Source organism: Sus scrofa, chromosome 7 (assembly GCF_000003025.6).
Source record: "Sus scrofa isolate TJ Tabasco breed Duroc chromosome 7, Sscrofa11.1, whole genome shotgun sequence".
In the NCBI taxonomy this organism is placed as follows: Eukaryota; Metazoa; Chordata; class Mammalia; order Artiodactyla; family Suidae; genus Sus; species Sus scrofa.
This window is the reverse complement of record NC_010449.5, coordinates 29149738-29173580: the sequence shown is the minus strand read 5'-3', so window position 1 is coordinate 29173580 and position 23843 is coordinate 29149738. Positions and strand designations below refer to the sequence as shown.

The following is a 23843-nucleotide window of genomic DNA, read 5'->3' as shown; positions in this document are numbered from 1 at the left end:
AGCTTCCTACTGCTTTGTGATAAAGGGGATGCTGGAGCCTGCTGCCAACGGTCCAAAGACATCTATCCTTTAATTCTCTTCAACTTCCTCTTCCTCCCCCATCTTATTCCAGAAATATCCCATGACTCAGTGCTCCCTTAGCAACTTGCTCAAGGCAGACCCAAGGCCATTGTGTCTGCACACACCGACCTTGGCAGGGTAACCCTGAGTTTGGCTCTCACTTTTAACATTCAGCTGGGAAGCCCTCCCTGACTCTCCTCACCCCTAGTTGGAAGTTCAGCCCCCAGAAGACCCCACAGACGGCCTCTGAAGAAGAACACTGCCCTGATGTGTCTCTTTTCTCAAACTGGAACCTCCTTGAGAACGAGGAACTGATACCATTCAGGGCTTCTGCTATCACTGCCTGGCCGAGGGCTGTGCACACCAGGCCTTGATACAAATTTCTGGCAGAAGTAAGTGAGTAATTAAGTAACTAGGTAAAGATATGAGGTGTAAGATTTTTAAAGGTCCCCCTCTATTTCAGCCTTAAACAATACCAACAGCAACAAAAATGCCTAAAGCCAGTGGCAAACATCTTCTCACTGAATTCTCATACCCAAGACTCTACAATGATAGATACAGGCAGCTGCAAATTTGTCCAAAGGCCCAAAAAACCATGACCAGCATGGGATCTATGATCTGAATCCCAGCTCCTAGAGCTTTTCCAAGAGGCCAAAGAATCTGCATCAGAGTCACTGGTTTGGGACATTCTCCCTCAGGTTTAGTTACAGTAAGGGTAAGAAATTCCTCATAATAGGAACGTGACCTCTAATTTTTACCTGTAACTTTTTCTTTAACCTGTAATTGTATTTACCTAAGCCACACAGACAACTTATTTACATCACACAGTTATCAGGAAATGAAATTAAAGGCACCTCCTAAAAAAAATTTTTCAGAACGCAAGTTTCCCAAGGGCAGACATGGGGTCCTGACCTCTTTGTGTCTTTACAAAATCTAACAGTGGGCCTGGCCCAAAACTGTCTCCAAATGAATATATTTATGTAAAAGTGATCATGGTTTGATTAAAAACATCCAGTACCAGCGGTGACCCGTCTAAGACTTAGAGATGGATTTTACCAAGAGCGTCTCTTCCTCACCTCTTCAAAACATCGATGCCTCTCTTCGTAATTATGTTCAAGTGAGTCAATAATTTTTAGTGCCTAATACGTAACCAGGTTTCGATTTAGCTCGAGCAGTGGCTTACAATACCATTTGGAACAAAACTGCCTATTAAAGTATTCAAATGGGCGCCATCTATTATTTTTAACGAATTTCAATGAAACTGAGACATGAAAGGAACATCTGTGACAGGGAATGCTGACAATTATGACCTTGGTCTCCGGCCTGGACCAGAAAAGGCTGAAATTCATGAAGCTGTGGGCGCGCGTCCAGCTCATAAAAGTTTCCTGACACACATCACCCCCGGCTGAGATCAAAGCGAGCATGGAGGGTCCGTGCTGTCACCGTGACCTGGCCCTGTGCCCGGCTCCAAACCCAGGCCTCCAGCCGGTCCTGGGATCCTGCCTTTCTGGGCCTCAGATGGAGTTAAAATATTGTTTTGTCCACTGGTTTCCCTGGAAGCAGATTTTGAAGATTCTACCACGTTCTAGCCCAGACGGCGGACAATACAGACACAGCTATTTGAGTAATAAAATTAATAACCATGTGTTACTGGCCAAAAAGAGTTCAAATGGACCAAAGGAGTGTCCCAAATCACATTTATCATACAAGAGACTGCAAGTATTATCACTCTGTGTGTGTGTGTGTGTGTGTGTGTGTGTGTGTGTGTGTGTGTGTATACAGTATGGCAAATGGAGAAAAGATGGTTTTGAGGCAATCTTAGGTGTTTGTACTATTGTTACAAGAAAAATGACTGTAAGATGTGGTTAATAAAATGAAAGCCATGGTGACTAATTAATCCTCAAGAAACTGTATCCCTGCTACCTGCTGAGATTGTCTGTGAGGGAAACACGCCCAGGTGCCAGAACAACGTTAATCACACGTTCAATTTTTAAAATTATGCTGTGGCTTAATTGAGATGCATTCTCCTTTGAGATGCTGCTCGATTTTCTATTTCTCTGGGTGCCTTAGGACGAGAGAAGCCCTCTTCCGTGGCACAAGAAGGTCTTCTGGTTTTATAATTAATCTGTGCTTCGATCTCATTATAAAGCTATAGTATTCATTTCAGTGTTCTGTTTTTTCTTTACTTTTTTTTTTAAGGTCACACCCTCAGCATATGGAAGTTCCCAGGCCAGGGACTGAATCCAAGCTGCAGCTGTGACCTACACTGCAGCTGCGGCAATGCTGCATCCTTTAGCCCACTGCGCCACAGCAGGAACTCCTCATTTTGAGGTTCTTTAAATTCCTTTTACACAGGATGTAATCCATTTTCTAATACAGATCTAACGTGCTATTTCTGTTTTATATGCTTTCCTATGCTGAAAATACGTAACTTCCTAATTCAGTGTAATATAAGCAATCTTAATAGTTTAAGCTCCTTCAATTTCCTATTAAAATAATGGCCTTGGGAGTTCATATTGCGGCTCAGTGAGTTAAGAACCTGATATAGAGCCTGTGAGGATGTGGGTTCAATTGTGGCCTCACTCAGTGGGTTACCTGTGAGCTGAGGTATAGGTTACAGACTCGGCTTGGATCCTGTGTTGCTGTGGCTGTGGTGTAGGCCGGCAGCTGCCGCTCTGACCTCTAGCCTGGGAACTTCCATATGTTGAAGGTGTGACCCTGAAAAGCAGAAAGAAACAAATAAAATAATGGCTTTAACGTAACGACATCTCTTCTAACACACACTGTCCTTGGACAAGGCATCTAGTGGGGACTGAAATCTTAATTAGCACAAATCTGTTCTTGGGCTTGTGAGAAAAGTGCCCAGGACTAGAAATGTATCCTGAAGGGAGGAGGCAACCCCTGGGAGGCTGCACGATGTGGAGGCTGACCTGGCCCAGGACATCCCCCCGGTGCCTGGAGCAGGGCTGGGGGAACTGCAGCCAGAATGACAGCGCCCTCTCCGGCCACCCCAGGCCCTCCTCCCTCCCCTTAGCCTGTGCTTACCCCCTTCTCTCTGCCTGGCCTTAACCTGCCATGTTTCACCCCCACCAGGACTTAGCTTCCTTCCAGCTGCAAGGCACTGGCCTCAAGCAAAACCTAACAGTGAAGTCAGAAGGGTACCTGCTTCCCCTGTTAACAGCACAGCGGTGATTTCTGACTCTGTACCTGCCACATGCAACCACATTCTGAAAGGCAGTGGTTGCACTGGTAATGCAGTGTTTACCCTCTGCCCTGGGCACCACAATTTGTTGCTACCCACCTGCCAAAAGCACAGAACAGATTTGAGAAATGGTACTTTCCAGCTCAGACTTACTGGTCATATGGGAGCAGGATAAAGTATTTCAAAAATTCTCTCCCTTTACATCAGGATTTTAACATAGACTTGAAATGCAAGCAATGGGCTGGACACTGTGCCACCATGGGTGTGGCTGAGACACAATTCCCACACCAAGCCTGCTTTTCAAAAGGGCAGGCGGCTTCTCCAAGCAGGGAGCTGGGGAATAACCGAGACACGAACCTCTGTGAATCAGGGGCGAGTCAACAGGAATCACAGGGAGCGTGACACCCCCTCTGTCCCCCTGTTCATACAAACGTTCACTGAGGACCCACAGGGCCCCGGGGACGGTTCAATGGACTGGGGTCACAGCAGGGGACTAAACAGACCAAACACCTGCCCTCTGGCACTCGGTGCTAAAGGAGGAGAAGACAATGAACAAATAACTATCAGGATCCTAAGTGGCCCAGACTGGCCTGGGCCTTGTCTGCGGAGGAGGGGCGGGTGACGAAGTCACAGTGGCGTCAAACCAGCTGCACCAACCAAGGTGAAGAAACACTCTCACCAGAAAGAAACCAGGAGTTCCCGTTGTGGCTCAGCAGGTTAAGAACCCGACAAGTACCCATGAGGATGCGGGTCTGATCCCTGGCCTCGCCCAGTGGGTTAAGGATCCGGTGTTGCTATGGCTGTGGCGTAGGCCAGCAGTGGTAGCTTCAATTTGACCTTTGGCCTGGGAACCTCCAGATGCCTTGGGTGCAGCCCTAAAAGAATAAAATAAAGAGAAACCCAAGGGATGGGGGAGACGGGGGTGGTACTGCCCCCAGATGGAGACACACGGTGGGCTCCCTCGCTCCCTTCCCGTGGGGGTTTCAGTGGGCTCCTGGGGGTGAGTCTCTCTCTTCCTCTCACCTTGGTCTCTTCCAGCTGCCTCTGCAGGTTTTCAGGGTCCACGGCAATGGGCTCGGAGAGGTGTCTGCTGGCTGAGGCCTCGTAGGCCTGGAGCCCAGAAAGGAGGCCGCACGAAGCATCCTCATAGTGCTGGTATTTATCCACCAGATCTTTGAGGTTATTCCCCAGAACGTTGCACTAAAAAGCAGAAGGGAGGAGGGTGGGGATTAAAACCCACTACTTTTCCATATAATCCTGCAACCTCCAAACACCAGACTCCAACCAGAGTCCAGGAGAAGCACAAGGCTTCTCCTTTAAAGGGTCTCCTTTACAGGGAGAGGCATCCCCCAACGGGTCAGAGGCACCACCAAAGGCAGAGACGGTCTAGGTTTACGCCAATTCAAAAACACAAGCACAGGGGCCGAGTGTGAACTGCAGTGAAGGGTTACGTGTCAATCGTCCCCGCGGAGTTCACACACCAGGTATGCATGTGCCCTGGATGGAAGGGCTTTCAGGTACTTTATAAATCATTTCTATGTGCTGCCCAAGGCGGATGAACACAAGGAGGGCAGACAATCTGGACCAGAGGAAGTGAAGGAGTTCCCGTTGTGGCTCAGCGTGTTAAGGACCTGATGTCTCTGTGAGGATTCGGGTTCAATCCCTGACTTTGCTCAGTGGGTTAAGGATCCGGCGTTGCCGTGAGCTGTGGTGTGGACTGCAGACTCAGCTGGAACTGGCATTGCTGTGGCTCTGATTCAACCTCTAGCCTGGGAACTTCCATATGCCACAGGTGCGGCCCTAAAAAGACCAAAAAAAAAGCTACAAAAGCACAGGAACAAACTCAGATTTCAAAACCAAATTTATGGTTACCAAAGCGGAAACAGCGAGGGAAGGGATAAAATAGGAGGATGGTATTAACATGTACACACTACTTTATACAAAACAGATAACTAACAAGGACCTGCTGTACAGCACAGGGAAATCTACTCGATGTTGTGTAATAACCTATATGGGGAAAAAGAATGGATGTATAGAGAGAGATAACTGATTGACTTTTGCTATATACCTGAAACTAACACAACATTGTAAGTCAACTACACTCCAATACATATTTTTTAATTGAGTCTTAGAGAGTTTGACGAAGCTGCCTAGAAATCACTCTGAATGAACTAAATAAATAAATTTATGTTCCTCATCTCTAGACCCACTTTGTAGCAGCAAAGCAGATGAATAAGACCAAGCAAAGCAGGATGAAAATACCTCATTGTCCCTGCTTTGGTTTTTAGATTTCTTGCTTCCACTTTCAAAACAAAAGTTAAGATTACGGGGAGGTCCCTGGTGCTGCACCAGGTTAAGGATCTGGCTTGGTCGTAGGTGTGGCATGGGTTCCATCCCTGGCCTGGGAACTTCCACAAAACTAAATAGGCAAAGTTAAGAGGACAGAGTGGGAAGTACAGGCACAGATTCATGGTCCCTCGGAAAGTCAAGAGTGGAATTACCTTCGTGTAGAGGGACCGGAAGCGGTCGGTGGCGCGGTCCAGCCGGGCCTGCACCTCCCTGTGGGTGGCAGAGGTGTCCACGGGCTCAGCCCGGCCGCCGCCCTCTCTCCGGCTGCAAGACTTGGCCGCTTCCAGCACCCTGCTTCCCGAGATGGTGATGTACCTCAGGTCCCCTTTGTGCGAGATGACGTCTTCCGAGAAGCTCCTCTGCCTCTTGAGTTTGGCCCTCAGGCCCGCGAGGTCGTCGGCCCCGGCCTCCAGGTTCACGAGCTCTTGCTCCGACTGCTGCAGCCAGAGCTCAAACTCGCCACAGTCGGCCTCGAACTTCTCCAGCTCCTCCCGCAGGGAGCGGGTCAGGCGCACCCTCCTCTCCGACTCGGCCAGGGCCGTCTGGTAATGCGCCTGCAGCTCCTTGGCCTTCCGCTGCAGCTTCTCCCGCTCCTCCGGGGACAGGTGGTGGCCCTGCTTGTCCAGCAAGGCCTGGGCCGCCTGGGTGGCCAGGAGGACGGCCTGGTGCTGGGCCGCCAGCTCCTCGTGCTGGGCCTGCGGGAGAGCAGAGCCCAGGTCACGAGGCTGCGGGGCTGCCCACCAAGGACCCGCAGGCCCATAGCTGATTCCCACACACCCAGTCTGGGAGCCCAGCCCTTCCCTCCGACCAGGGAACTTCCCGAGGGCACAGGGGGCTGATTGGAAGGCTCCCTATCTTCTCTGGGACGTACCCAGATAACCGCACACAAGCACTTGGCCCCGGACATAGAGCGCAAGCAGAGAGCTTGGCCCAGAACCCTGACGGCTTCCGTGCCTCCAGGCTCCCTCCCAATGCTGCCAGGAGCACGGGAGGGGCTGACACACTTTCAGAGTTCCAAATTCTTGGTAGCAAAAAGGTCAGAAGGCAAATGACATGCTGTGGCTAAAGACAAGGGTTCCCTGGTGGCCCAGAAGTTATGGATCCAGTGTTGTCACTGCTGTGGTATGGGTTTGATTCCTGGCCTGGGAACTTTAGCATTCCGTGGGTGTGGCCAAAAAATACTTTAAAAAACAAAACCAAGGGTTTCCTGTGGGGCACCCGTATGTCTGAGTCCACCCTGGGATTTCTCCTTGGTCAAGTCACTAATCTTTCCTGATGCCTTTGCAACTGATTCATAAGGTTCCTTTAAGAATTCATTGGATTTGTCATTTTTTAGAGACAACTGCAGTAAGATTCTGGAATAGCCCCTTGAAATGTGCTATAATGAATATCCCCCCTCTCCCACTGGTTCATGTTAAACTTCCTATAATAAGAGCTTCACAAAAAGAATTCTATTCCAAACACTCCAAAGACAAAAACTCAGAGGCAGACAACAAAACTGCAAAGGTCCCTAAAGCATAGACATCTGCCCACAAAAGCCCAGCACGGAAATAAAACAATTCACTGTGTGACTTCCAAAACGGCTTTTCAGGAGCTCCCTAGTGGCCTAGTGGTTAAGGATTTGGTGTTGTCACTGCTGTAGTGCCGCTTTGATCCCTGGCCGGGGAACTTCTGCATGCTCTGGGTGCAGCCAAAAATAAAAATGAAAATATTTTCAAATGTTCCCTTGGCTCCAGGAGGTACATTAGCATCAGCTTTAATTTCCTCCATGTCCTGGATTTTCACCCCTCTTCTCAACAAGAGCCTTCACTGTCCCCATGAGCTGAGGCTCAGACAGAACGTGCATGAACTCAGGAAGGCACAGCAAGCCAGTCTACAAACACGGACTTGAGTTGAGCAGCCAGACGGAGCTCATGGCCTACTTTGAATCCCCAACTCCACCCCTTACTAGGTGTGTAACCTCAGCAAGGTACCTTACTTCCCTAAGTTACAGTTTTCTCATCTGTAAGATGAGAAGATTATACCTGATACTCTCACCATCACCAGAATGATCATATTCTCATCTTACAGAGCAGCGGGGGCACCTAATGAGCTTGAAGAGTGCCTGCCCCACCTGCGCTGATCTACAAACGCTGGCTGTTACTGCTCCTCTGTTAATTCCTTACCTCTCTGCTTCATGGAGAAGAACGCCACATCTCATCTGTTTCCCGTCGTCTCTGACTTGCTTAGGATTCACACCTAACTTACACTGACATAATGACGAGCCTAGAAAAAGGACTTTATGGGGGGTTCCTGCCATGGCTCAGTGGTTAACGAATCCGACTAGGAACCATGAGGTTGCGGGTTCGATCCCTGGCCTTGCTCAGTGGGTTAAGGATCCGGCATTGCCGTGAGCTGTGGTGTAGGTTGCAGACGCGGCTTGGATCCCGCATTGCTGTGGCTCTGGCGTAGGCTGGTGGCTACAGCTCTGATTAGACCCCTACCCTGGGAACCTCCATGTGCTGGAGGAAGCAGCTCAGAAATAGGCAAAAAAACAAAAAAACAAAAAGAAAAGAAAAGAAAAAGGACTTTACGCTCAAGGGCCCCTGAGGTTGGAAGAGATAACTCACGTGCTAAGTTCGTCTCATCTTGACAGACCCAAAGAGTGAATTTAACAAGACGGTGTGTCTAAAACAACGTACCTTCATCCTCTGGTACTGCTGGTTCAGGTTCTCCTCCGGGGCCCCAACCTGCCCATCAACGTCCGTATCCAACAGGTTCCCATTAACCTCATCCTCTTCTCCCATCACTGACTTGCCATCATCCTCTTGAAAATGAGTCCCGTTTTGCTCAATGACCTGTTTCTGTTCCATCTCTGCCCTTCCTGAGTCTCTGTCAACATTTGACAACCAGTCCAAAAGGTTTTCTATTTTGGTTTTGCTCTCTTCCAGCTGCTTCACGGCTGCAACCTGGGCAGAAAGGTCCACAACAGGTATTCATGAGTGTGGACTGAGCCATTCGTTTGAAGACATTCCAAAAGCAAATATGTAGATCATTTAAAATTTCAGCAGGGAAACTGAAACCAGACCCACATGGGGAAACTGAACACACCGAAATGAAGCCTTACAACAGGTCGTTACTTCGAAGTTTTCATTGTTCTTAAAAATACATTGCAAAATTTTAATTATAAATGATGAGACCTCACACATTTCCCAAATAGGAAGTCTCAAAACAGCATTTAAATTTTTTTTTAAAAAATTCAACAAAGCGTAAAAACTATTAAGCATAAAATAAGCTACAAGGATATATTGTATAGTCCAGGGAAGACAGCCAGTATTTAACAATAACTATAAATGGAATATAACCTTTATAAAGTTGTGAATCACTAGGCTGCACACCTGAAATTTATATAATATTGTACATGAACTATATCTCAATTAAAAAAACTTCTTAAGTTCAAAAAAGCCAACTCTTCAAAGTCTGCAGTATTTGGTCATTTCATACATGAAAACCCAGAATTCTAGTTTCTGGTGAGAATCATGACTTAAGACCACCTGATACCACTTAAAATACCACAGTGCCACTACGGTCACCATTCTGAACAAAGCCAAGGGCAAAGGGTACCACGTATCTCAGTAAGGACCTTTTCTGTTTCTTCCTTGATTGCTGTCGTCACAACTTTATCCAGCTCTTTTCTCGACTGTTCTGCCTTTAAATTGAGCTGCTCACACTTTATCTTCGCTTCATTAAGTTTCTGTTCGATCAGAGCCTTATCTTCTTGGGACAGCTTTTCGCCACACTCTTTCAAGAAATTCTCTGTGTTTTTCACTATTTCTGCCAAAGCCTGGGCACTTCCTTGCATATCTTTCTGTAATTCCTTATAACACAAAAGAAAAAATACATATATTCAGAAATTACTATCTATTTAATTCCTCCAGGGTTATAATTCTAAACGAGGGGGTGGGCAGAGGAGAATCTGGCACATATAGGTTGAAAAAGCACACTCAATACTATGTTAATTTGAGTGGGGTTTATTTCAACTACAATATGTAACATAGTTTGAAACCTCAAAGAGCATTAAAGGAAGGTCAGAGGTTTCATGTTTAACACATCAATGTGGTTTGTAAAACATTGAAAATAGTGAAATATTTAGTAAATAATCTAAACAAACTTGCACACAAATTATATGAGTACCTTTATAAAAGCTTTTAAGTACATGGTAATAGTATCTATTCTGTTTCTGAACATTTACTTTTAACATGTATCTACTGCTCTGGATGAAAACAAATAGTTCTCGAAGTTATGAGTTAGGTTGTTCCAATCACTATTTCTATACAAAGATGATTTCTTCTAAATGCACCATCTCTGTAATACCCATGTCTGCCTCTTTGCCCTGGCTGCTAGGAAGCTCAAGAGTAAGACTTTTCCTCAACATTTACAGCTTTCCTCTGTCTGGCTTTCTCTAGGAAATTTTTCCTCTTCTTTTCATCCTTCACACTTTCATTTCTCTATGTTGTACTACATTTGGGTCTTCATATTTTTTCTCTCCATACTTTTATTCCAAACTTCCCCACATTTTGGGGGGAAGTATCTGAATTGAAAGCGATATTGTCCAACTTTCTCAGCACCACTGAGTGAAGAGACTCTCTTTTCCCCATTTTTGTCTCCTTAGTCACAGATTAACTGACCATAGGTGGGTGGGTTTATTTCTGGTCTCTATTCTGTCCCATTCTGTTCCATTCTCTACTCTGTTTCTGCACCAGTACCATGCTGTTTTGATTACTACAGTATGGGCAGACAGTTTGAAATCCAGAAGCTTGATAACTCTGGCTTTGTTCTTTCTCAAGATTGCTTTGGCTATTCAGTCTTTTAAGTTTCCACACAAATTTTAGGATTATCTGGAGTTCCCGTCGTGGCGCAGTGGTTAACGAATCCGACTAGGAACCATGAGGTTGCGGGTTCGGTCCCTGCCCTTGCTCAGTGGGTTAACGATCCGGCATTGCCGTGGGCTGTGGTGTAGGTTGCAGACGCGGCTCGGATCCCGCATTGCTGTGGCTCTGGCGCGGGCCGGTGGCTGCAGCTCCGATTCAACCCCTAGCCTGGGAACCTCCATATGCCGCGGGAGCGGCCCAAGAAATAGCAACAACAACAACAACAACAACAACAACAAAAGACAAAAGACAAAAGACAAAAAAAAAAAAAAAATTTTAGGATTATCTGTTCAAGTTTTGTGAAAAATGTCACAGGTATCTTAATAGGGATCGCATTGACCCTGTCGACTGCTTGGGGTAGTACAGACATTTTAAGAATATTGATTCTTTCAATTCATGAACACTATGTATAAGATCAATGAGATATGAGGATACATAGTACAGCCCAGGAAATATGGCCAATACTGTACAATAACTTTAAATGGAGCATAATCCATAAAAACGTTCAACCACTGTGTTGTACACCTGAAACTAACTGAACATTTTAAGTCAACTATACTTTAACAAAAATAAATCAATAAATTAATTTAAAAAAAAAAAAGAGAAATACCCTGGAGTTTCTGTCATGGCTCAGCTGAAATGAATCCAACTAGTATTCATGAGGAGGCGGGTTCGATCCCTGGCCTGGTTCAGTGGGTTAAGGATCTGGCACTGCCATGAGCTGTGGTGTAGGTTGCAGATGTGGCTCAGATCTGGTGTTGCTGTGGCTGCGGAGTAGGCTGGCGGCTGTAGCTCTGATTTGACCTCTAGCCTGGGAACTTCCATATGCCAAGGGTGTGGTCCTAAAAAGAAATATAAAACAAAATAAAATAAAATAAAATGTAACTTTATAAAAAGAGAGAGAGAGAGATACACTTTACTGAGCCACTACTATGTGAGAGTAACCACTGGTCACTTAACATAATATTTACATCACTGACAATAACACAAGAGTCAAAGTATGAGAAACGAAGACAGCAGGGCTCAGAGAGAGGAAGCTGGAAAGCTGATAATAAGAATGGGTTGTAAATATGTATGTATGACGGGTTCACTCTGCTGTACAGTAGAAATTGACACAATACTGTAAATAAACGTTACTTTAAAAAATATAAAAATTGGGGGGAAAAAAAAAGAAAAGACAAGAAAAAGAAAGGCTGACAATGTACAGAGTCTGGGACCAGAACCAGGAGCCACCTGATTATGGGTTTCCTGACACCAAAATAAAGATTTCTTCCTCTGTTGTTATGGTTTGTTCCTTCGATCAAAAGGAGCACATTTCAGAGAAGGATGGAAGGAACAGGAAGAAACTAGGAAAGAGAAGGAACCCAAACTCACAGCCCTGTCTCCTGATCTGCCAGGGCGTGGGTGGGCCTCAGAGGAGTCCAGATTCTAACTAACTCATCACACAGGTACTTCCACCATCAAACCTCTTTGGTTCGTGTCTCTTCCACCCAACATGTCACCCCAGACCAGTCAGGGACATTACCAGGCTTGCTGCAGGTGAACTGGCACAGCTTAGAATAAAGTTTCAAGCTCAGCTCTGCGGGGGCAGAGAGTCCGCTCAGGTGCGCCTGGCCCCAGAGAAGCTATGACCGTGCTAGTTTCCAGGACCCAAGAGCTTTCCAAAGCCCTGTGATCGATCCCAATGTCACGCGACCCACCAACCCCTGATGCAAAGCGTACTCTACCTCCTGCCTGGACTGGTACTTCTTCAAGTCGGCCGTGCCATCTCCAATCACGAAGGCTTCCTGGTGACCGATCAGGCGGTTCTCGGTTTGGGTGAGGAGGTCGCAGATGCCCTGGAGCTTCTCTCTGTACTCCTGCTGGCGCTCTGCCACCACCTGAAGGGGAGCAAAACCAAAGTGGGGTGAGTGCGGTCCCAAACTCGCTGCCTGACAACCCTGTCCTACAAGACACTGGCAAGTGTCCCTAACAGGCTTCCCCAAGTATGCTGTAAACATGATAGCAGTGGGGTGCACGCTGGCGAGTGACACGGAAAGTGAGAGCGCATCTCCGGTATGAAGAAGGAGATCACGTCAGGGTGACAATGTCAAGAGAATACTGGCCATGCACATGGGAAAGAGGTGGCACTTCTGACCCACAGGAGGAAACATCCCGTTTTCTCAAGCTCTTGACACCTGCGACACACACAGTTAATTCTGCAAAAGGATAGCAAAACAGAAGTTAGATGTGTCTGTTAACATACCCGTCGCGTGTAGACCGGTTATCATGCTGGAGACCATGCGAGTGCTCCCGGAAGTGGCAGAAGGAGCGCCGCGGGCAGTGTCCCTCTTTAATCACTGAGGCCCCTTCCATCCCGCCTCTGCTCACCCCTGCTGTTCACTGCGCTGCTCTAATAAGATCCATTACACCTTCCTCAGAGATTAACTCAGTACCTACTTGCATCTTCATTTTCCTATTGTACACACACGGGTTATTTATTCTATAGCCATAGATCTAGACGAGAAGACTGACACCTGCTGGCCAACGTCCCGAGAGTTTTAACGTCTTTCTTTCATCAATGCCCACGACACCACCAGGTAAGCACTGCTGCTCTTGCCAGTTCCCCAAAAGAAAACTGGTTCCGTAATGGACAGCAAGGGAGTGGTGCTGAAGGGGTGTAAACTGGAGCAGCCTGACGCCAGAGCCCAGCCCTCCACTGTGCCAGCCCACCGCCCAGCGGAAAGAGAAATCCTTAACCTCGGCTCTCCACACCCTCATCCATTTATCCCTGGAAATTTCTCAGGGCATCTGTATTTCCCACGCCTAGAAAAAAAAAAAATTAAAACTCTCCTCTGAAAACAGTGGTTTCAGGGAGTTGTGAAAATTAAAATCAATTAATTACAGCATTATTATGGAAAGCAATACTTTTTTTCCCAGCTACACCTGTGTCACGTGGAAGTTCCAGGGCCAGGGATTGAACCTGCACCACAACAGTGACAACACGGGATTCCTAACCACTAGGCCACCCGAGAACTCCAGTAACACTTTCATATATATTGAAGGATTTTTGACTTTATATGCTGTCCTTTGACTGCCATGCTAGAAAAATTTTCCTAACTCTTCCTCTCCACAACCCCTGGCATCTACATTACAGGCTTCACCCTGAAGAACTAAAGACGGAGAATTCCCAGCCCGCAAAGACAGGCAGACCTTCTGATGATCAAGCTCTTGTTCGAGCTGTAACTGCGCTTCTAAACGCTCCACCTGGGCAGCCACGGACCCCTGGGCGTCAAGGATACCCTTCTGCGTTGTGTTTAGGAGGTTCAGCAGCTGCCGGCTCTGGGTGGGGGACAGATCTTGTGCATGTTCAGAAATGAAGAACTGCACGTCAAAGGCGGTGGCCTCCAGCTGCGTTTTGGTGTGTCCAAGGTCTTTTAACACATTCTGCGGACAAAATAGTACGAGTTACCAACAGGGAATTAAACATCAGTGAAAAGTTTATATTAACAATAATATTTATCACAAAACATGCTCTTTTTTTTTTTTTTTTTTTTTTTTTGGCTGCACCTGGAACTGAATCTGAGCCGCAGCTACAGCAACGCCAGATCCTTTAACCCACTGCACTCAGCTGGAGATCGAACCTGTGCCTCAGCAGTGACCAGAGCCACTGTAGAGACAATGCCTAATCTTTAACCTGCTGCTCCATGGCAGGAACCCCCAAGGGACTCAAGCTTTTTTTTTTCTGTCTTTTGTCTTTTTAGGTCCGTACCCGCAGTATATGGAGGTTCCCAGGCTAGGGGTTGAATGAGAGCTATAGCTGCTGGCCTGCACCACAGCCACAGCCACACAGGATCTGAGCCATGTCTGTGATCTACACCACAGCTCACAGCAATGCCGGATCCTTAACCCACTGAGTGAGGTCAGGGGTCGAACCTACAACCTCATGGTTCCTAGTTGGATTCGTTTCCACTGCACTACAATGGGAACTGTGACTCAAGCTTTTAATGACATTTTTTTCAAAATCATTTAGTCAATCTATTCATTAGCAATGAATGGCAGTGATAAAATTATTTCCATACTATATATAATAACTAATATTATATAGAAATAGTCCCTCAGAATATTTTAACCTCGTCTGGCAGAGTTACTTAACACATAAAACATAACTCTGACAAAAGGTAAAGATCTAACTTGTAGGAGTTCCCATTGTGGCATAGTGGTTAACGAATCCGACTAGGAACCATGAGGTTGTGGGTTCGATCCCTGGCCTTGCTCAGTGGGTTAAGGATCCGGCGTTGCCGCGAGCTGTGGTGTAGGTTGCAGACGTGGCTCAGATCCCACATTGCTGTGGCTCTGGCGGCAGCTACAGCTCCGATTAGACCCCTAGCCTGGGAACCTCCATAATGCCGTGAGAGCAGCCCAAGAAAATGGCAAAAAGACAAAAAAAAAAAAAAAGATCTAACTTGTATACATTTAGCACATTGAAGGAGAACATCAACATTAAAATATTGTTTGCTAGTATTTACAAAATCCATGTAACTGTGGCAGCACATACATGAGACTACGGGGAATTGAAAACATAAATCCAATGGGCCAGAATTTCACTTTTCTGACTCGTAAGGCCAGATGTATAGCTGACTGCTATTCACAAGGCAGGCTGTTCAAATTAGGAACTTGATGGGGGAAGGTATTACAAACATTGACAAATACTATGCTGCATCTATGTGATTGTCTTGGAGTCCCTGTCATGGTGCAGTGGGTTAAGAATCTGACTGCAGCGGCTCAGGTCACTGCAGAGGTACAGGTTCAATCCCTGGTACAGTAGGTTAAGGATCTGGTGTTGCCACAGCTGCAGCTCAGATTCAATCCCTGACCTGGGAATTTCCATATGCCATGTGTGTGGCCATAAAAGCATTACTGTCTTTATGTGACTGGTATATAAATAAATGCACAAATACACATCTCGACATGCAATAGTTAAGAGCTGCAAAAAGGCTTCTGGAGTAGCTTCAGAACAACATCTATGAGACTGTGGTTATCTTACAGCAGCGTCAGCTGAGAGAGAAAGGAAATGATTCTCCATAGCTTTAGCAAAGTCCTATTTTGTCTAAACACATGTTCTACTGACTGCCCAGGTTGCTGGATGTACTTTGTCTTATGCATCTTGACACTTACCTTGAGGAACTCCAAGCTTTGCCTGACATGTTCAGTATCTTGAACCTTCACGGCCTCCATACCCTTCACAGACCTGCTCTTCTCCGAGACCCAACAAGAGAACGACTGAAGTCTGTGCAGGAATTCTTCATGGGAAACTGCCAGTTTAGACTAGAAAATAAAACCACACATTCACCTCGTCTGCCCCTGAATTTCAAACTCCTGCAAATAATGATCCTGTTTTAAGGGCTTAACAATTTGAGAATGAAATAATTTATCTTAGGACTAAAATCTCAGATCATCACTTTTCTTCCAGACTTGCATTATAACTGGGTATCCGATGGTCTGGTACCTACCGTCTCAGAGTTGATGGCCCACGTAATGTGGGTCATTCTTTCTGAAGATGCAGTGCTGAGGGATGAGAAGGCTGACCGCAGACTCTGGAGGCTTAGGTGCAGGTCCTCAAGAGGTCCCCTTGGGAAGTCAGCCGGCAGAGACTTCAAAAATTCTTCTGCCAGCTCCATGTCCTTTCTTAGAATCACAGCGATTGGAGTCAATCCCAATTCAAACATCTGCAAGGAAAAAAAAAAAAAAAAAAAAAAAAAAGCATACCCCAGATCCATTTAGCGAGCAACACAAATGGGACTCCTACTCAAAGTTTAAAAGGGCTGATTAATTTTCCAAATTAAGGTCCGTCGACCACGCTCCATAACTGGCAGCGGACAGTTCTTACCTCCAACTGTTTAAGCTGGTTCTTCAGAGCTTCTAGGTTGTTCTCTGGAGACTCCCAGTTGTCCAAGGGGGGCTTCATATCTTGAAGCAAAGCCAAATACTCGCACATTTTTGATCTGTGCTGTAAACACTGCTGCATCTCATTGGAGAACTAAACACAAATGTGGACACTGTGATTCAACAGGCTTTACACAGATTTTTTTAAGCAAAGAGAAGGTAGGGGATTATTCCCGAATGTTCCATGCAGCTACTTCCTTATAAAATGTAAAGTCAACTTACTTGTCCCATCGTGCTGTCTCCAGAAGCCATTTCTTTGGACCGTGAAATACATTCCAAATGGTTCGGGGATTTGGTGAAAAGCTCTTCCAGCCTCCCATCTCTTGGAGATGCTGATGCAGAGGTCGGAGAGTTTTCTGGTCCACTGTCGTTTGCAGTTTGTACATGAAGAGAACAATGATTTCCCTCCTTGCTTTTCAGATCGTCAGGAACATGGGGCTGCTCGTCCACCTGCTCAGAAGCTGTAGATGATTCTGGACCCAAGTTTCCACCCTGTTCAACTTTCTCTGAATATCCATCAGCAAACAGCTTGGAGAAAATACTTCCGAGCTGCCCAGGAAGTCCTTCGGATGTAACACCTCCTTTCTCTAGCTCACACCCCATCCGAGTTAACTCTTTCATCAGTTCCAAGGCTCCTGTGATTTTCTGGCTAGGCTGATTTTGCCTGAGTGTGTGGGGGGGAAGCTCAGACTTGAGGTTTGCAATACAGAACGGATCAGCTCTGTCCTCTGCCTGCAGCTCTGGTGAGTTAATCAATGGGGAAGCGCCAGGACGGTCACCAGTTTCAGAGTCGCTGTGCCCACCAGATGCTTCGGGTACCAACAGTGATGCACTGACGCTCTTAATTAGGTTTTGAATCGAGATTTTAGCATCTGCGCAGGTGGATGGTTCCTCAGCCTCTTGAGGGGTCCTGTGACATTCTTCTAATCTCCCTTTTAAGGCATCCTTCACATCCTCAGCACAGACCTGTGACACCCCAGGAACCTGAACTTCCTTTTCCCGGAGTCCTGGAAAGGAGGCTTGTGCTTTTTGTGGTGGCTGCTTAAGGATGTCTTCCTTGTGGTTAATTTCCAAGGACGAGAAGTCAGGGCTTAAAGGGCCACTAGAGCTGTCACTTCTGATGCCATCTGCACAGAGTTCTGACTGCACAGAATCGGTATGTTTCCCAAGGCCTCCCACACGTCTAAGAGGTGAGGCTGGAGGAGTTTCACCATTTTCCAGTGCGAACTCAGGACCCTCTGTTCCTCCTTCTGAGTCGCTTTCTTTAGCAGGAATGTCATCCCGCTGGGCTCCCTCCATGAGTGGTGATTCCTCCAGAGCAAGCCTGGCCTCGTCCTCTGCATTCTTAACTCCTGACTGCAGGTGCTCTTTCCTGGGGAGGGAGGCTGGGAGAACAGAGCTGGGGGCATCGCCATTCAGTTTCAGCACATCTTTGGCTTTTACATTCGGGGCACAAGGTTTCAAATGAGTCAACAGAGGGGGCTCTCTTTCAGGTCCAGGGGTGACTGGCTCTCTCTGTGTCCTTGTGTTCCCTTCAGACAAGGTCAGCCCGGAAGTCGCGTCCCCACCCATCACTTGGCAAACTGGTGAGTCAAATATTTCTTCGAGGTCCTCAAACTGAACGGGACTCTTACTAACCATGGCTGGTGGACTCCGGGCTTCCTCTGTCAGAGTCACAGCTGCTCTGTGAAGGCTTCCTTCCTGAGGGTGCTCACTGACGGCAATGTGTGGGACGGGAAGCTGACTATTAGCTAACCCCAGGTGCTCCCTTGTTCTTTCACTGGGCAAAAGCTGGCGGCACGCGTCACCCTCTGCAGGGCCTTCTGTAGGCACCTCCCCTTCATCCGCGCACGCTTGACGCCCTGACGTCCCACCTTCCGGCGGCACCCTGCCTCCGACAGCTCTCTCTTCAACCTGCTCTCCTCGCCTTCCTCGATCCCCTTGGTCCACCGCAGAGACTGGGGTTGACGACTGGCATTCCCTGCCGGGTGTTCCTACTGCATCAGGCTCCTCTTTCTCAGAAGAGGAGTCGGCTTGAAGAGTCACGTTCTCGCAATACGGATGTCCGCCTTCCACCGCGTCAGCAGATCCTGGCCCTTGAATCAACTCACCACCCATGTTCTTGAGCTCATACTCAAGTTCAGAAGCCGAACTGACATCAGGATTGGGTGAAACACGGACAGGGCCAAGAGTGTTTCCTGACTCAGTGCCTTTCACGACAGGCTGCAAGACGTCCTTAAGGGCCATCTCGTGCCGCAACACGTGTCCTTTGCTTTTCTGAACACACTCCATTGTAGGTTCTGGAAGGTTGTTTCTTTCAGCGACTAAGCTACTTTCACTACTTGATTCGAGCCGTAAAACATGTACATCCTGCTGTTTTTCTGAAGGACTAGGACTGTGCTTTTCATCCGGGAGGATCATCTGATTGCTCTCCTGAGTTTCGCGATGGCTCTCTGCCTCGTGCACCGCAGCAACACCCGCCCCGACACCCGCATCCTCAGCCTCACCCTGGGTCATGGGCTTTCCACCCTCGCTCCCTGCTCCTTCTTCTTCAGCGTCACCATCGTCATCATCACCACCACTGTCACACACAGAGTCCCCACAACTATCCCCATTTTGCGTAGGATCTAAGTGACCAGCCTTAGGTTTCAGTTCTCGTCCAGCGGCACGCTCTCCCTCTCTCCCTCCCCAAGAGCCAGTGTCGTCAGGTTCTAACGCAGTCCTGAAGCCCTCTTCTCCTCCTCCAAGGTCACCGTCGCTCAGCGAGTCAGACTCATCACTGTCAAGGTGATCTGGGCCGTCCATTTCCCATGCAGTTTCCGTCCACGGTCCACCCCCCTCATAGGAGCCAAGTGCACTGAAGTGGAGTCCCCCACCTGAACTGAGTTCAGGGGTCTCGGAACCAACCAGAAAGCCCTGCAGAGACTCAGCTTCTCCCCCAACACTGAAGCCATCAGCTGGTGCCCCGGGGGCCCCCTCCTTAGAAACATCATAGAAAACCTCTCCGGGGGGAGCAGCCCTGTCTTCTTCTTCTGGCAGCGAGTCACAGTCCTCAGGCTGCAGACAATCACGGTCGTCCCCCTGCAGGAGCAGGGAGTCGTGGTCGTCATCTTCAGACAAGGGCGTGTCATAAAAGTCCTCGCTGCTCTCCGTGTCCGTCTCGGTGTCACTCTGCCCATGGTCCAGGAGTGACGTCTCATAGTCTCCAGCCCCAGCGCCAGCAGGTTCTTCAAACACTGGGGAATGAGCATCAGCCGGGGGTGCTTGAGCACCGGTCCCCCTCAGGGACGAGGCACAGGCACGCCCTTCCCCCGGGGATGCACGAGGCTTGTCTTCGGGTTTCTGCCAAGCAGAAGCAAGCATCTCTTCGTCTCCACCACAAGCGTCTGAACTATCCTTATGATCTTGATTCTGCATCTGAGGACGATCGCAACCAACATGGGAAGGTTTTTGTACAGCGTGTTCTCCCTGTAAACTGATGTTAATAGCGGCAATGCCCAGAAACTGGTCTTGAAATCCTGCCCCCATTCTTTGACCCAGCGGCATGGTTTGGTCACTGACCGGCAAGGCGGAGGCCTCGCGTGGGTGTCCATTGCTCTCTGCAGGGTGGACGTGCTCACGGCCTCCCGGATGGGTCCTCAGCTTATCGTGACTTAACAAGGCACTGAGCCTGGGGGAATAGTCGAAGAGAGCTGAACGCCGGCTCACACCATCTTCACACTCCGCCTCATTCATGTCACAGATTCTACCAGTTTTCGATTTCACAAGAGGATCTGGTATCAAACCGCTTGCAAGGTTTAGAAGGTTTACAGAAGGACGACACTCATCTGCACGATCCTTTGTCTCAATCTGCTTCTGGTGTTCGCCGTTTTCAAGTCTGTTGGTGGACTCCTGCCCGAGGACCTCAGCAAGGCCAGGCTGTGTTAAACGCGCTGGGGAGCCAGGAAGACACACGCTGGATGAACTCACTTGAGGGCCAGCTGCTAGTCTACCTGCTGGGTTTCCTGATGGGCGAATCTCACTCCTGGGAACATCAGTTCCCATGTCCTGACACATTTCATCAAAGGCCTGTTTCCTGTTCTCAGGGACTTCCTTATGCTTTGGTTCTCTGCCATGACATGTTTCCCAACTACTTGGGGAAGCTGTACTTTCACCTGTTTCTGTACTGGAAGTGTGACTGGGAAACACACCAGGGAGTCCTAAGACACCCAGACCTTCTTTTCCGGGTGTGTCCTCCCCCAATTCCGCACCGCAGCCTTCGTGGAGCATTTCAACAGCCTCGCCCAAGGCTCCATCATACAGCAAAAGCCTCTGCCCTGTGTTCGCATCCATATAGCTATTTATCATCAAGTAAGACAGGAATAATTTCTTAGTTTGCTCTGAGCTCTGCGTCGCCACTGGCTCTTCTTCATCAAAAACATCCTCTTCCGGCCGATAATCGTGGGCAGTCGATGGTTGGAATTTACAAAAAGAGAGCCACCTCCTGGCATTTTTACAGGCTTCTAGATCTCTCAAATCGGGCATTTTATCGGGCAGTACTATATTTTTCAAAATCGATGCCGTGTTATTATCTATAATCCCTAGCTGTGCGGCAAGCTCCAGCCCAACGACTTGGGAAGTTTCTGGCATATAGAGAGCGGCTATTTTCTGTCTGCCGTTCAGGATCTTGCAGGCCAATTCATTCGTAATCAGCTCCTGCTGCAGAGAAGAAGAGGTGGGGAATATTTCCCCCGAGTGAGGCCAGATGAGGCCCACGTAGCCTCGCTGGGCCTCAAGCACCAGAAGGGCGCTGCTCGAGGTGATTAAATCACACTGGACCGCCTCGTCCACAGTCAAGCGTCTGGCGGGGTTGGAGTGGATGATTCCGCCTGTTTCGACCTGGTAGGTGAGGATGCTGTTGGCAGTGTCCCTGTCCATCACCCCCTCTGCCACGGCTTCCTCCACGGTCAGCCTCCGGCCGGACGTGGCGTCGATCAGCCCCCCAGAGAGCAGCTGTGCGCCCAACAAGCGGAACATGGTTTCACGGTCTACGAGACCTTCGTGGGCGGCCCTCAAAATGCTTATGCTTCTCCCACCTTTCAACGTTATCCTGCCTCCTTCTTGAGGCCTCACAGGGAGAAGCCGCACCCCAGTGTTTTCCTGCAAAACGCTTCTCTGCAGGAGATCCAGTAAAGACACCTTCTCGGAGGTGGAGGGGTCAATCAGATCTTTACACGTATTTTGCCTTTCCAGGATTTTAGAAAACAACGCGGAGGAAATCCAGTGCTGCTGGAAGGCCTTCTGCAGGGTCAGCTGCTCTCCTGTGGCCGGAATAACCAGAGAGCCCGTGGAAAGCAGGATCTCAAGGACCCTGATGGCCGTGGGTTCTGAGATCACCCCTTTGGCCAGGGCGTCCAGCACGGGAACAGTGGCGGGCGACACGGCGGACATCACTGCCTTCGCCTCGTTGAGTTCTTGGAGGTGGCTCAGAACTTGCTCATCAATAAGGCCGTGGCTCTGGGCATCTTTGAGGTCAAAGCATTTTCTTAACGCTGGGGAGATGAGGCCGGAAATCAGCAGCTGGGTCTCGAGCAGTCGGATCCCGGTGTCGTAATCCACGAGGCCTCTCAGGACCGCCTGGAAGATGGACAGGACCTCTCCCGTGCTCCGGTCAACAGTGCCCGCAATCACTTTATCCAGCTGAAAAGGAAGCAGGACGCTCTCAGTGGGGGGACACGAGGGCGACCAGAGCCACGAAACTCCGGGTGCCTTTGCGAATAAAGAATACACTTCAACATGAAGTCCTCTACTTACCGAGGCGCAGCAAGGCTGTGAATGTTAGGCAGCTCGAATGCACAAGTGATCTATGTCAGTGATCTAGTCAACAGCACAGGATGTGATCAAAGCTTTGGAAACAACATGCATCTGTGAATCGAAAACTTCATACTGTGCCTGTCAAGAGGTTAGTGAGGACACAACCGAGGACGCCATGAGGGTGAGGAAACGGGGCACGCGCCTAGGAGACAAACCATGCTCCCTGCCGTCGGCGGGATTAGTGTACGGACGTGGAAGAGAGGTTCAGACCCCATGCTATGATGTTTACAGCATACAGACCTTCTCAGAGAGGGCCAGCACCTGAGGGACCAGCATTCTTACCTACCCTCAAAATGCAACCCCTAGTGTGGGAAATATTCCAAGAAGGAAGGGAATGGCATATACAGATAACTTTTTGGATACTGGATACTGTGCTGCATATCGTGAACACACATTGCCAAGTTCTAAAAGTTTAAGCACAGGCCGAATTTGAACCAACTTTGGTTATAGTTGAAGAAGATGCCAGAATAACCCCACTAAAACATCTGGGCCAGTGTTACTCAACTAAATCTCACGGGTGTCTCTGCAAATCAGACAACCCCCCTCCCCCCAACACTCCAAGGTCACCTTTCCAGTGATTCTTAAGACTATTTCACAACACTGTATTTACAAAGCAAGATACCTACTATAGCAGACGAATGGCTTCAAAAGAGAAGAGTTAGAAAATGAATGATTCTTTCCTTTTACCATGCAAGGCAGAGATTAAGATGTCATGGAAACTGATGACAGCAAGAGTAAGACCGCATTAAATAAACAACACTCAAATCTCCAAGCACTTACAGGAACTCCACCTGTGTTCTTCCCACGTACACAATCCAAGGTCCTTTCTTTGTCACTGACACCTATTTCTACAATCATGCCACTAAACTAAGTGTCTTGAAACAGCTTCATGTTCTAAATAAATAACGTTACCTTCTCCTCTACCTTTATCTCTGCCGAGGTTTGTAGCTGCTGTAGCTGTTTCAGGGATTCACTGAAGAATACACTGTAGCTCTCTTGCAGAGTTTTCACTTGTTTTTCTAACTCCATTCGTTCTTCATCTGTCATTCTAAAACAATCAGAAAGTGCGCAATGAGGAATGTCAGTGATAAAGATGAAATATTAGGCTCCATGATTTTGTAAAAAATACTTTGCAAAATAAGCACATGGTGACACAATCTCATATGTTATCTCATGTAATATTACATATAATACATATATAACCTCATACAACCCAGTCTTATGTATACTATAACCTCAATGCTCAGGTTTTTTGAATGGCTGTATGTGAAAATTAAGGATGGTCCTTAAGGCCCTTCTCTCTCCTGTACAATATCAGCGCTGCTCTGGCATATACACATTTCTATAACAGTTCATCTAAAATAATGGTTGTTATTATCTGACAGAGGGAAAGACCCCACTATTAGGTCCCACATGGAAAAGGGACAAGCAAGCTACTACTCAAGGTCAAACTTGTTTAAGCAGAAGGATGACTAAAGAGGACGTTTATAAGGAAATTAACCAGATTTGCTACAGGGCAACACAAAATCCTTCCGGAATAGTTC

The 23843-nt window shown here is 47.8% G+C and overlaps 1 protein-coding gene across 31 annotated transcripts in view; it reads right to left on the bottom strand.

Annotated features, from left to right (window-relative positions):
- Nucleotides 1–23843, bottom strand: part of DST (dystonin) — a 487727-nt gene that overhangs the window by 126569 nt on the left and 337315 nt on the right. For 24 of the 31 annotated variants that reach the window (XM_021098565.1, XM_021098572.1, XM_021098573.1 and 21 more), the window contains 11 exons: nt 23212–23347; nt 16669–22125; nt 16391–16540; nt 16014–16229; nt 15679–15828; nt 13714–13947; nt 12249–12401; nt 9234–9467; nt 8293–8559; nt 5764–6306; nt 4286–4462 (listed from right to left, as the gene is read on the bottom strand). In XM_021098565.1, coding sequence (XP_020954224.1) covers nt 4286–4462; nt 5764–6306; nt 8293–8559; nt 9234–9467; nt 12249–12401; nt 13714–13947; nt 15679–15828; nt 16014–16229; nt 16391–16540; nt 16669–22125; nt 23212–23347 — 7717 coding nt within the window. The remainder of the gene's footprint in view (nt 1–4285; nt 4463–5763; nt 6307–8292; nt 8560–9233; nt 9468–12248; nt 12402–13713; nt 13948–15678; nt 15829–16013; nt 16230–16390; nt 16541–16668; nt 22126–23211; nt 23348–23843) is intronic. The other 7 variants (XM_021098584.1, XM_005665870.2, XM_005665875.2 and 4 more) reach the window with 3 other exon arrangements.